Genomic DNA, 14,626 nt, shown 5'->3' with positions numbered 1-14,626 from the left:
GTTCAGACACAGACATGTTTCCTCTTCTAGACGTGCAGGAGATCAAATGAAGCAGCTTTTTCTCACTTTTTTTGTCCACAGGGAGCAGAGTGATGGTCAAGCAGAAGCATGTTCAGCTCGCCGTTTCTCCACGGTGGTATGGAGATGCTGATTTTCCAGCAGGACTTGGCGTCTGCCCACACAACCGCAGATAGCTTCACCTGTCCAGCAGACTCACCTGACAGGAAGTAGATGTGTGGACCGTTATTAACTCAGTAGAACCCGGACCAATGTTTCCTTTAAGATCTAATGATGTGGACCAACCACAAGCCAAGTGGACCAATGATCACATTTCTGACATTTTGCTCTTCCTCTCATGGGTTTTTATGGGTTGAGAGGAAAAGAGACTCCAGACCAAGAATGCAGACGACCTGAAGACGCTCATCAAAGCAGCCTGAGCTTCCTTTACCTCTGCAGAGGAACCGGCTGATGGCCTCCTAATTCATGCAAAAGGAGGCAAAGCCAAATACTGACAGCAGTTAAATGAACATAGTTTATAAAAGACGGAGGTTTCTGCTTATAATTACTCAAATGACAAGAAACCAAAACGTGAAAAGTTCAGTTTAGTAGTTCTACATACATTTTTTACGTTTTGAATTGAATTATAAAAAAGCTCTTCTATTGATTATCTCCTTTTTGATGCTTACCTGTGATATTCCTGTTTTAGGATAAATTCTGATGCTGTGGAATCTTGAAGGTTTGAGTGAATAAATGCTCTTTGACAGTGATGTCACGTCTCTACCACTAGATGGAAGTGTTGAAGGAAAGGCTTCTATTTCCACATGTATTGGTTCATTTTGCCTTCTGCAACCTGAGGGGGCTATTGTATGCACCTATTTATAGATGAGGTTGCATTTCCTTTTGTCATGAATGTTATGGTTGGACGGCCTAATAGACATAGGCTTAACAAACACCTGAAGATTAAAATACAGTGAGAAAAATCTCAGAAACTATAGTAAAACTAAAACATGACTTAAGTAAAACTTTATTTAACCCTTGTGCTATCTTAGATGACCCCCCCACCCTTACATTGACGTGTTCTCCCTACCATGACAAAGGTGGATAAAGGTGGAAAGATTTCATGTAATCCATGGACACCAGTGAAGATCACAAATCATTGAAGAAAAAAGGTTCAGAGCTCTGTCTAGTGGGTCTAGATGACCCACTCCCAATGGTAAAGTGACTAGGACAGCATAAGGGTTAATGGAGAAGATACTTTATGCAAAAAAATGTTTGCATATAAGCTGCAGGATCAGACAGGAAGCATGAGACAAAAATAAACGTTTAGGACTGACTTTTCTTTATTTGTCATCAAAGATGCAGATAAAAGACGGAAAATTCTAACTTCTTATGACTAAATTCATACCTAAAGCTCTTAATGTCTCAGTATGTATATACCTGTAATCTGCAGGAATACAGAATATGTGTATATATATATTATACTTTGCTTACAGAATCAAGGGAACAGAAACAACTCTGTTACTCCAAGTCAATCCCACTTCTGTGTACTCAAACTGTCCAATCAGGAAGCAGCACTGACTGAAAATCAGCTTCACCTGTTCCTGTGTAAGTGGAACAGACAACAGGTGGAAACAACAGGCGGTCAGCCAGACACCTCCAATAAAGCTTCTGCGAGTGGTGACCACAGAAAACGTCTCCGTCCTGATGGGTTCTGGCTGATGTTTGGGTGACCTTTGAATGCCGACAGTGCTGTCACTCCAGCGGTACCATGAGACGGCGTCTATGACCCACACAAGTGGCCCAGGTCATCCAGGACGCCACGTCTGTATGTTTTTTTTCTTTTAAAAGATCAAAAAGCTTTGCTATAAAGCAGTTCAAAGGAATTCAGTCACATAGACGCAGAGAGTTTTGAATATTATTCCAGGAAATAGGAGCAGCAATAGAAAAGACAGTTTTTCCTGATTCTGTGTGGAATCTGGGAGCACAGAAGAGCAATCTGAGTGAAGAGTGAGAATTATATTTACTGTTAGCGGGACGTAGAAGATGACACGGGTTTACCAAGAATGGCCTGATAGGTGAGGATTATTCAGTGGCTGTGACTCCTGACTTCAAGTCAAGCAGAGTTTGTGATAAAATTCAGAGCGATGCGATCAACTGTGTCCAGACTACAGAGAGTTAAAGAGGCAGCATTCATATAAAAAATGTCCCCACAGTCCAAAACTGGGAGGAAGAAGGTCTAAAGGAGTTTATTTTATTCTTTCCTCACACCGGGGTTCAGACACGTTTTGTTTCTGTAGTACAACCCAGGAGTGCCTTCAAATTCTTTAGCAAGTGGTCAGTGTGAGAGGTAAAAGACGGCTTGTCATCAATCCACACCCAGATATTTAAAGGTAGATACTTTTTCAGCTTCCACCCCATCCAGTGTAGGAACATCAGCCTTCAGAGAGTCGTGTTCGTTCACATGACCTGGAAACATCATAAATGTGGTGTGCCCCCCCCCCATTTAAGATCAACTGTAACTGATGAAGAGAAAACTGAAGTTGATGGAAGGCATCCTGAAGCTCATTCACGGCGCGACGGATGGAAGAAGCAACTGCATGAATGATGGTATCATCTGCATAAAGATGACATTTGATTGATTTTTATTTATAATTGTAGTCAACACAATAAAACAATTCACACAGATTTATCACACTTGTTACAGAAATGATGAAATGCATAGATTAAAAAAAAAAGTCACACATTTTTTGCCTGAAAAGGAGCGGGAAGAAGTGAGTTTATATAATCTCACCCCAACTGAGTTAATTCCTTCAGTCTACTCAAGTGTCTTACCTTTTTCCTCACTGTCATATCTATCTCCTCACAATCTTTGAGTTTTTCCCTTTTGAATTGATTTACATGGAGATCAGCTCATTTTGGTTCACACCAGAGAGAAGGATTGAGTGTTGGATCCTTTCAATAGTGGATTTTTTTCTTTGCTGGTTTTGCATTTTTGAATTTCCGCTGCCAACTCTGGATGCACGTTTACAGAATAGTTATTGAGGCCGTTTGCTGCTTCATAGATGTTCTAGCTTTGACCCTTCTCATCGTAAAGTCATCTGGGTATGTTGGCTTTTTCTGTCCCATTGTTAATGATGTTATTTAATATTTCCCAAACTAGCTTCACGTTGTTTTTATTTTCATTCAGTAGATTATTGAAGTACACTTTTTTACTGTTATTTCAGTTGTCTTATTCTTTTATGACATATCTGTATTGGACAGTTCTTATTGTAAAGTGAGCTAAATATGTCTAAAAAACATTCATAGGCGACATCCACATCTTTCTGTCTGTACACAGAGTTCCAGTTTTGTCTGGATAAGTCATTAATAAGAGAACTCATAGTTTTTTTTCATTTCTTAACCTTTTGTAGACTTTTTTTTAAATAATTTTCTTTGTCTTCACATTGATGTCAAATAGTCTAAAAACTGGTAAATGATCAGTTATGTCACCAGTTCGCTCATGTGAGTGTATTCTATATTATTTGTAAATAAGTTATCCATAAGAGCAGCACTTTGAGCAGCGATTCTGTTGGGTCTCTTCATGATCTCTTCATTCCATACATTCTGCTGATAATGTCGTCGGTTGCTTTATGTTTGGGGTTTATCAGATCCATAATGAAGTCTCCACAGATGGATAATATTTTGTTCTATTTTCCATCCAGTCACTGAACACTTCTAGGCTTGACCCTGGTGACCTCTAAACACACCTTATGACATTTTTCCCTGAATCATTACATACATATTTCAGTTGTGAGACATTCCAGTATTCCATCAACTAACCAATCATCAATTACTGTAAACTTCCTATTTTCTTTTCACACATTGAGACTCCTCCACTCTTTTTTGTTTACTCTGTTAACGCAGTAAAGTTTTCCATTTCTGCATCCTTGATGCAGCTGAACCAAGTTCCAGGTATGGTTATGATGTCAAAGGACTGTTCCATATTCTGTAGATGGTCCTTGATGTCTCCAGGGTTGGTATACATGCTCCTGCTGTGAATGATTGACAGTTTTCCTTCTGGGTTAAATGATCACTTTCATTTGGTAAACGACAACCAGGTTATTGTTGAGGATGGTGAAAAGGACAGGAGGCAAAATTGACTCCTGTGGGACTCCACAACTGATGTTCATTAAGTCCAATTTTCCATCTTCAAGCATCACACACTGGGTTCTGAGATCATTTCTGAACCACTTGTATTCTGTTGGGCCTCAGATAAATCCACAGAGGGGGCTGCACAGTTACATCAGTTACAGTTGGATGTGGTGAGTTTTTTTTCTCCCACTTTCACTTTGTGTCTGATTCCACATCCAGACCTCCGTAGGCAAATGCATTTCATTTCCATGAATATTTGTTGTGTGGTTTGTGTTGTCAGCACATGCAACTAAAAATGAAAGCGAAAATCTTTCATTCTGGTTTGGGATGTGTTTTTGTAGTGTCCCCTTTATTTTTTTGAGCGGTGTATGACATGTATACATGTAGATAAAACGTCATCAGATCCCTCTCTCTATTGTAAAGATGCCCCCCCCCACCACCTTTTAAAAAACCCAAACACTTTCCATGTTCCAGGACATTTCCAAACACGCCTGAAGGTTCCATGATGCAGACGTGCACATTGAAGCAGAAAAGCTCTCTGCACTGACGTTTTGTTGGAAGGGTTTGTGGCGCTGCAGTCTGGACCTGACCCGGGTTCTGCATGAACGGTGCGTTCTGGTGATGTTGGATGTTAAAGTGATGCCACAGATTTCATGTGAGGGTTCAACTATTTCTACTATGATACTGTGTGAGACAGAGACTCCTCCTCCTTTGTGTGTCTGTTTTTAATCCCCTGTGGCCTGCAGGCATGTTGCTCACGGCTTAAATGCCTCGATTATGTCTGTCAGGCACAGCAGGAAGCTGGTTTCCTGACTTATCTGTTTCCTGATGACTTGGACTCCCAGTCTGTGAGTCAGCAAAGCTTTAGCTGAATTCACAACAGAACAACACAGCAGTGTCTTGATGTGAAGCCGCTCCCACTTTAGTGCTTTTAGATGAACGAGGGAATGACTGGAATTTAAAGTAACTGATGCTGTCCCATCATGAGCTCAAAGGTAGAAACTGAACTCTTTTGTTGTTTTTTTTAATGTTCTCACACAAACAGGAAATGATGCTTACATTTCATAATTCATTTTTTACTGACCCTTCTGCTCTGTAAACTGTTTGCATGATAACTCGCCTTCCAGAGGCGTCAGTCCACTTTATTTATGGCTAGGAGCTGAAATAACATCAAGAAGAGGATTTTACAACATTATTTTGATAGTAATTGAAAACATATTGTTGAGGTTTGAATGCAGATGAACACAGTCACCTTATAAAACTGCATGAACAGGACCGGCGGAACAATGAAGCAGTAGCAGAACAATTCATTCTTATTTATAAAGCCCGATATTACAACAGTGGTCGTCTCAATGGGCTTCATAGCAGTAATCGTATTAGAACATGAAGTCATAGAATTCAATTAAATGGGTCATCCCTGCTCTCAGACCCTCCTTCTCTGTAATGGAGAACTCTTAAAAAAACGGATTCCAGAAAAAAGCAGAAACCTCAGGGGTGTCCACATGAAGGAGGGACAGAAGATGTTCCAGAACTCACGGAGAAGAATTAACTTATCTAACTCTACAACTACATATTTAAATAGTCCAGCAGATGGGCTACATCCAGATGGAGTTGGGGGGACGGCTGGGGGCGCCAGAGGATCCACTGCCAGGTGCAGGAGCAGGGATGAGCCAACTGGAATCTGGAATCACTCCCACTCCCCCAGAGGGAAGTGGGAAAGGGGGACAATGCAGGAATCGCACTGAACCAAACAGAGGAATGGAGAAGTAAATGATAAATAAATGATCCAGAATAGAAGAGAGAAGTAGATGAGAGTAGATGACAGAACCCCAGTGCACCATACTTTCCCCAGCTTCTAAGTTCTGGCAGCCTATTAACAACTAACTGTTATGAAGTTTAACTCAAATATGTTCACAGTAAGTTTCATGCACTATGGTACTTATAATGGATAGTGATAATATTCATAGACATTTTTAGAATATCAATATGAACACTATATAACCTCCATCTAAGCAGGGGGAATGGGCCGGCCTGGTCCGGTTTAGGAAACAATCCTTCCTCTGCAGAGAAATATATATAATAGATGTAATGAAAATTGTAATTATTCCCCCAAGCCTGATTACAGTAGGTGAGGTAGGGGGAGCAACATGTTAAATATTCTGATTACTAGCTAGTCTGACAAGTCTGTCCAAAGAGGAATGTTTTTATTTTTAATGTAGAAACTGTGTTGGCGTCTCTTCCATGAACTGGGAGCCACAAGCAGCTCTGTTTGGGTGGAAAGGCACCATGAAATCTATAAGGAAGTGTTTTGATCCCATTCCATTCATAAAGGCTTATGATTTAAGAGACGATACAATTCCACCTGCTGACATGACAGGTTTTGTTTTCTCTTTAAGCCCCCACGTCACGCGGCTCGTTTAGTAGGAAATAAAATGAAAGGTGGATGTTTGCCAATCCATGAAGCCATTCGGCGCTTCATAAAGCGGTTTAGAACATATTAGCCCCCCCCCCCCCTTGTTTATTTAACTGTTCTTCTGTATTGATGCGTTACAGAATTGCCTGCATGTGTCGGTAAAGTGATGTTTTATTGTTATTAGGATTTGGTTTTGCTTCTTTTTTTTGGGTGAAACAAGGAAGCTTTGATAAAAAACAGACATAAACTGATGGATCAGTATCACTGAATGTAAAGACTTCTTTGTCTATTTTAGAGTCTGGATAAGCAAAAGCAGCAGAAATCAACGTGTGCCTCAGTAAAAAAAACAAAAAATGCCCCAAATAACTAAATAGTTGAAGATGAACCTCCAGGTTTTTCTAAAACACCTGAATAGAAACCGTGAACTGGTGACACTTGTGTTTCATGAAAAGTAAAAGTTCATTCAGTGTATCAAAAAAAGTCACTGAACTGCATTTTTTGGGACAGAGAAAAGATAAACTTGAGGGTTGGCAGATAAGATGTGTTCAAATGGAGCCCAGCACAAGCCGTGTGATGCCCGGGGGTCCCCTGAACCCCGCCCACTCACCTGTGGCTCTCTGTGAGGTGCTACACACCTGCTTGCCATCATTTAAGAGGTTGATTGTGATCTGAAGTTCCTCTCCTCTGTTGCTTGGCTCACCAATCCAGTTACTTGCTCGGCACTGGCTGAACTGAAAGGTATTTGGATTTCCTTCTGTTGGGCTTTTGCTTTGCGTTCAGTTTTTAGCTCCTCTAGTTCAGTTCTACTCTGAGGTGATTGGAGCTTCTTTGCTTTGCTCTCTGTGGAGATTTCTTTTTGTAACGTTGTAGTTTTTGTAAACTCTCAAGTCTTCTCTGGATCCACAACATCATGCTACGGTGAGTGAACGTTTCTTCTGACATGAACCGGTCAGTTAGGAATGACAGCTGTGCTCCTTAATGGCTGTGGCTGTTATTTTCTATCAGCAGTATTAGGCTCCTTACCTTAAAGGAAATATTCCACAGGGGATGACTCTGCTGGTGAGGAAGAGGAAGACGTATAAAGCAGAACATAGGACCAAGCGGAGAAAGTGGAGAAAGGAAGAGTGTTGTGTGTCTTTTAGGGAGGAGAAGAAGCAGACTCTGCTTTTGTAACTAAAGAGAGACACTTTGAAAGCATGGCCGGGACTTTTTTTAACAAACATTGAATATTGTAGCACCCTCGAGGAATTAGCATGAGCACGAGGTGTTTAAAACAGGGTTTATTGGTCTTCACAACCCGTGAGAACTGGCAGCAAAATAAAAAACACAAATATGCATCAAAAATAATTCTACAGCTTACAAAATATGAATCTTAAATTATACAAATAAAAGCACACAAACCTCGTGGGCTGACATCCACGAGGGGCTAATTACTCATTTGGCTTCAACTTTCCTTTAACTTTCTAAATAAGTACAATAAACAAATTATTACATTGATAATTCTGTTATACATCGATGTGATTTCTAACGATCTTACCGGAGATCTTCACGTGGCTGCAGCAATGCGCTGATAGCTGTGTGCGTAGTTAAATGAGTCCGTGTGGAACTTTAATTGAACTTTGTTCCACATGCTCTCACCACTAGATGGCGCAAATTAAAATATAATTTACAACAACAGAATAAACACATAAATGTTTGGGACTGTTACACTCCCACCAATCACTTGTGATTTATAGAACTAAATATTTCTTTTAAACTTATGAACTAGTTATTCTTAATATGCAATGAATTGTGAACTAATTATGGAATATGACTTGTTACTCTTTTATTTAGAGTATTAAGAGTTCAGTCTCCTTAATTTGCTTCCAACAGGACAACTGTCTTCTGAATGGGCCTTTCCAGGTAAACAGGTTTGGAGATACGCTTTCCTGTTTCATCTAGAGAGCGATCAATCATCAGTAGCTTGACCTTTCTCACTCTTTCATCCTTACTAGGGTACACATCAACGATTTTTGCCAACTTACACTGGTTTCGTGGTGTTATTTCATCTTTCAAAAGTACAATATCATTGATTTGGGCATTTCGGTATTGTTTAGTCCATTTTTGCCTACTTTGAAGATTCAGCAAGTACTCCTTTTTCCATCTTGTCCAAAAGGTATTGGCAAGGAGTTGAACACGACGCCACCTCTTCTGAAGATAAAGATCTTCCTTGACAAACTTGCCTGGTGGTGGAGAGATGATTGTGGACTTCATGGTCAATATGTGGTTTGGCGTCAGAGGTTCTGGGCTTGATGGGTCACATAGTTGATCTGTGGTAAGAGGTCGACTATTTATCACTGCCATGACTTCATAAAGGAAAGTTCTTAGAGAGGAGCTGTCAAGTTGTTTAGCTGATTGTTCAAGGATGGATGACAGAACACTTCTTATGGTGCGGATTTGTCGTTCCCAGACACCACCCATATGACTTGAAGCTGGGGTGTTCATGAGAAACTCGCATTCCAGATTTTCCAGCTTGATTTGGTCCATTTCCTTGAATGCCTCTGCAAACTCATTTCTTGCACCAACAAAGTTTGTTCCCTGATCACATCTTATCTGACGAACTGAGCCTCTTATGGCGATGAATGCACGCAGTGCATTGATGAAGGCATCGGTGGTTAAATCATCAAGCATTTCTATGTGCACTGCTCTAGAGCACATGCAGGTGATTAACAAGCCGTAGCGCTTTAGCTCCTTCCTGCCTTCCTTGACATAAAAAGGACCAAAGCAGTCCATCCCACAGTAGGTGAATGGTGGAGTAGTCTCCATCCGATCTTCCGGGAGGTCTGCCATTTTCTGCTGTTCTGTGCATCTCCTGAACTTTCTGCATTTAACACATCTGTGGATATAAGAGGATACAACCTTGCTGCACCCAAGGATCCAATATCCACTTGCGCGGAGCTTGTTCATAGTGATCCCTCGTCCTTGATGGTATGTTTTCTCATGGTAATGCTTGATGAGTAACATTGACACATGGCGGTCTCTTGGTAAGATAACTGGATGCTTGATATTAGAATGTAAAGCAGCATGCTTGAGACGTCCTCCAACTCGAAGTGAGCCTTGGTCATCCAGAAATGCACTCAATTTATGTAACTTTTTGACAATGTCTTTGGTTTGTATTGATGTGGGATTTTGAAGGGACTTTATTTCATGCGAGAAGGCAGCATCTTGAACCATTCTGATAACTGTCAGCTCTGCTTCCCTTCTTTCTTCCACATTACTGACTTCACAAGATCTTCTCTTGCGTTCCTTCACTTCCTTTGCAAGGCGCTTGAGTCTAGCAATGGCTTTGATCATTCTTGACCAGTCTGAGAACTTGTGTATGCGATCCAGAAGAGATATTTGTTCTTTGGCTTGTGTCTTGAGCACCTGAACCTTCTTGACTTCCGGATCACTGCTTGATATCTCTCCCACCTTGATCTCACCACTGGACATGACCTTCTGCCAGAGAAAATCTGGACCTTGAAACCAGTTTGAGGCTATAAGTTGTTCAGCTGTAAGACCTCTAGAGGCATGGTCTGCTGGGTTCTCTTCAGACGCCACATACCTCCACTGTTCAGGCTCTGTGCTTTGTTTGATACGTTCAACTCTGTTTGCAACAAAAACATGGAACCTCCTGGCTTCATTCGCGATGTATCCTAGAACAACCTTTGAATCGGTCCAGTAGGTTTCTTGCAACATTTCAACTTCCAGTTCCTTTTTCAGCATATCACCAGTGCGAACAGCAACTACAGCAGCTGACAACTCAAGTCGGGGAATGGTTGTAACTTTCGATGGTGGAACTCTTGATCTTCCCATCACCAAGGAACAGTGGACTTCACCAGATGTGCTTACTGCTCTGAGGTAGGTACACATGCCGTATCCAGAAGTACTGGCGTCATAGAAATGGTGCAGTTCATAATGCTCTGCCTTGAAGTTATTTGGAGTGTAGCATCTTTGAATCTTTACCTTTGCCAAATTCCTTAGATCAAGCAGCCAAGATTCCCACTGAGGTCGAAGATTTTCAGGTAAGGTGTCATCCCAGCTGAGTTTATCTCGACACATCTGCTGCAGGATCTGCTTTCCTAGCAGGATGAAGGGTGACACAAATCCAAGTGGATCGAACACAGAGGCGACTGTGGATAAAACTCCTCTTCGAGTGAGTGGATTTTCCTTAACAGTCACTCTGAACTGGAACTGGTCTGATTCCACACACCATTGCACGCCTAGTGCTCTCTCTATGTGGATTTCACTCAATGCCATGTCCTTATTTTTGGCAGATACTAAACATTCTTCCTTTGGAAGGGAATACAAGACCTTTGTGCTGTTTGATATGAACTTGTGTAATCGAAGTTTGCCTGTGCTGCAGAGTTCACGTGCCTCTTTGACTAACTGTACTGCTTGGCTTTCCGTATCAACACTTGCTAAGCCATCGTCGACATAGAAGTTTGTTTTTATAAACTTCACTGTTTCCTTACTGAAGCGTCCTTCTCCTTCAGCTGCCAGATGTTTGAGGCCATAGTTAGCGCAGCCTGGAGAAGATGCCGCACCGAACAGATGAACTTTCATTCTGTAGATGGTACATGGGGTGTCGAGGTCGCCATTCTCCCACCATAAGAACCGTAGGTAGTCTTGGTCAGCAGCACACACGTGAAACTGGTGAAACATGCGTTCAATATCGCACATTATAGCCACTGGGCTTCAACGGAAACGACACAATACTCCGAGCAGGGTGTTTGTAAGCTCTGGGCCAGTCAAAAGATGGTCATTAATGGATGTTCCTTGAAACTTAGCAGAGCCATCAAAGACAATGCGAATCTTTCCTGGTTTCTGTGGGTGGTACACCCCATGGTGTGGAATGTACCATGCTGGGGTATTGTTGATGTCTTGCTCAGGAACCTTTTCAGTGTCGCCGTGAGCGATGATTTCTTCCATGAACTTCTTGTAATCCATGTAGTATTGCTTGTTTCTTCTCAACTTTCTTTCCAAACATCTGAGCCTATGTATGGCACATGATTTGTTGTCAGGTAAGTTAGGTTTGTCACTCTTAAACGGAAGTGGCATCTCAAAATGTCCATTCTCCTTGAGCCTGATGCCTTCCTTCATCTTTGTCAGAAACCTGAGATCTTCTTGGGAGATCTTAACATCTTCTGCAGCTCTTTCTGCAAAGTCAGACTCCAGCAGCTTGATTACATTAGCAGGTGAGACCATTTCCTTTATTTGAGTTCTGCACACGTAATGCACTTCATTGGTGAACCTTGAAGATGGTTGAACACCTGGAACCACTTGCTTCACAATGACTTTGTGGCTTACTCCAAAGGCATCACCATAATCAAGACATGGAATGCCAAAGCCCACGATACTCCAGCCCAGATCAGTTTTTTGTCCAAAGGGCTGATTTTCCTTGCCAGAAACCACTTCACGGGGTATGAGTGCTTGTGGGCAGTTATAACCAATCAGAAGACCAACATCACAACTTTGGAGTGGAGCGATTTCATCTGCAATGTGTTCAAGATGGGGCCATGCCTTGGCAGTTGCTGGTGTTGGAATGTGATCCCGATTCGCTGGAATGAAGTCTCTGGCATATGTTACTGGCAGAGGGATGATCTGATTTGAGTAAAATCCTCTTACTTGTAAACCAGAGAGCTTGTGACAGGTAACAACAGTATTTCTTGATGACATTGTAGTAAGCCTTAGCTGAACAACCTCATTTACAGTGTGCAAGGCTCTGGCAGTTTCCTGTAAAATGAAGGTCGTGTCGCTCTGTGTATCAAGAAGTGCATACACTAGAACTTCACGCTCTGGCTCACTTTCAGCTGAAACCCACACAGGAACAATAGAGGATGTGTGAGTATCCTTGACATTCTGCATTACTCTGTTAGAAGTTGCTTCACTTGTTTGTGTGAAATTGTTATCTTGTAGTGTTGAATCTGGTTTCCTTTGTTTTGTTTTATCAGTGCTCCTTGCTTCATTGTTCTTTGTCCGAGTTCGCTCTTCTTTAGTCCGTGTGTCGTGAAGACATGTTGGATGTTTTTTCTTACATGTGTCACAGGTTTCTCTGTTGTGACAATCCTTGGAGCGATGGCCCAACTTCAAACAGCCAGAGCATAACTTCTTCTCTTGTGCAAACTTCAGTCTTTCTCCAATGTTCTCATTCATGAATTTGAAACATTTCTGCAGACTGTGACCTGCTTTCTCACAATAGACACAGCTTAAACTGACAGCCCTTTCATTGGAGTTCAGTGCCATGACCTTTGCGCCATGAGTCCTGGTTGTTTGTAACTTTGTTTTCTCATTTTCTCTTGGTTTCAGAGCATAGAGAGAAGTTATGGGATTACATGCAATTTTGGCTTCACATGAGATGAACGCAACAAAATCGCTGAAACTTGGAAATATGTGGCTCTGTTCTTGGACTTCTGTAACCTTTCTGTTCCACCTTGATGTGAGCCAGTCAGGAAGTTTTGCAAGCATTTTTTGGTTTTCATTGCAGTCATTTAGTACTTCGAGACCTTTGATGTGTGGCATGGCTGCATTACAACTGCGAAGAAAGTCAGCATATTCTTGAAGTTCCACACTGCCCTTGGAACTGATCTTTGGCCATGCGTCAAGTTTGTCTCTAAATGCCTTAGCAATGAGGAATGGATTGCCATACCTGTCTTCAAGAACTGTCCATGCTGCATTGTAGGCAGATTCTGTACCCAGCAAAAAGTAACTTTCTATGGCTTTCCTTGCATGTCCACTTACATACTTCCGCAAATAGTATGTCTTCTCTTCGGCTGGTAAAGCTTTCCTGTCAACAAGAGTCAGAAATGAAATCTTCCAGTCGTTGTATCTGAGTGGGTCACCATTGAATTTAGTTGGCTCTGGGACCGGGAGACGATTTGCGTTGAGAGATTCTGCGAAGGCTCTTACCAGCTCTGTTGTGTTTACTTCTGGAGTGGAGATCACATTTTGAGGTGGGAAAGGAGGTCTGAGGGGTAAGCTACTGGTTTCTGACTTAACCCTTTTTTCCTTACCAGAGGTTTGCTGGTGGAGCACATCATACGTGTCTTCATCTGAACTTTCACTCTGCTCATATACTCTTTGTCTTGCTTTAGCAGCTTGAAGCCTTTTGATTGTTTCCAGTCGATCCACTTCTCTGCGCTTTGCTTCCAGCTCTCGTTGTTTCTGTGCAATTTCTGCTTCTTGTTTTTCAATTTCCCTAATTCGATTTTCTTGTTCCAGTTGAACTTCTAAGGCAGCTTCATTTGCGGCAACTTCAGCTGCTGCCTCTTGTCTCTTGCTGGAGTGTCTGCTTGAACACTTGGAAGAAGTCTTTGGACTGATGAGATTTAACACTTAACCTTGCAGAAGCAGCAGACTTGAACACTGACTCTACGTCCTTCCAAACTTCTTCATCCTTTTGACCTCTGTTTCTTAATGTTTGGGATCTTTCAGCAGCTTCCATGATGCTCCTTGTTACTGCATCACAGGTATCCATCCTGCGTCTTGTGTCATTGTCAGGAGAGTCAATGCGTCTTAAATCATCATATGCAGCACACACATTGGTAGCAGCACTGTTTACTTTTGTGATGTGTTCATCCAGGAGATCCATTGAGCATTGTCCATCTATAGCTTTCTTATTCTCTTTAATGACAGCCTTCCACTTCTCGTAGCACGTGCTGAAACGATGTGCGGCCTTCTTTACCTGCTCATCATGCAGCTCTTGCCCCTTTTCCGTTAGCGTACGGACTCTTTGGCTCTTTCGTGCATCTTGTGAGGTAGTGGGGATATCATCTCCAACGCACTCAGCTTCTGATGGTTGCTCATTTAACCTGAATGTCACATCATCTTCACCAACTTCAGATGAAACATCCAATCTTGACATTTTTAAGCTTGCGTTTGACTTTAAAGATTAAAATACTGGTTTAGTTTTATGTACTTTGTAGGGAAAATAGAAAAAAGTTGGTTTAAATTACTGCACCTTTAACTTAAAGGCCTGTACACACCGGGACGAATATTCGCCAGGCGTTATTCGCCAGCGTTTTTCGCCACGTCTTTTGTGTTCACACCCAGGCAATTTTCGCT

General features: G+C 41.7%; 1 protein-coding gene across 3 annotated transcripts; it reads right to left on the bottom strand.

Moving 5' to 3' along the window:
• Positions 1 to 7,079: 7,079 nt before the first annotated feature.
• On the bottom strand, positions 7,080 to 13,090 carry LOC111947792. 3 transcript variants are annotated; one of them, XM_023957859.1, is made up of 3 exons: positions 8,082 to 13,090; positions 7,946 to 8,007; positions 7,080 to 7,850 (listed from the first exon to the last, which is right to left on the bottom strand). In XM_023957859.1, the coding sequence occupies exon 1, from the start codon at positions 11,243 to 11,245 to the stop codon at positions 8,399 to 8,401; it is 2,847 nt and encodes a 948-aa protein (XP_023813627.1). In that variant the 5' UTR covers positions 11,246 to 13,090; the 3' UTR covers positions 7,080 to 7,850; positions 7,946 to 8,007; positions 8,082 to 8,398. The 3 variants fall into 3 exon arrangements, with proteins under 3 accessions (XP_023813627.1, XP_023813625.1, XP_023813626.1); XM_023957857.1 differs by having other exon boundaries at positions 7,946 to 13,090; XM_023957858.1 differs by having other exon boundaries at positions 7,810 to 8,007.
• Positions 13,091 to 14,626: the final 1,536 nt, after the last annotated feature.

The sequence above is a fragment of the Oryzias latipes genome, chromosome 8 (genome assembly GCF_002234675.1).
Source record: "Oryzias latipes chromosome 8, ASM223467v1".
Classification (NCBI taxonomy): Eukaryota; Metazoa; Chordata; class Actinopteri; order Beloniformes; family Adrianichthyidae; genus Oryzias; species Oryzias latipes.
The sequence above is the reverse complement of the archived record's forward strand: the minus strand, read 5'-3'. Positions and strand labels throughout refer to the sequence as shown.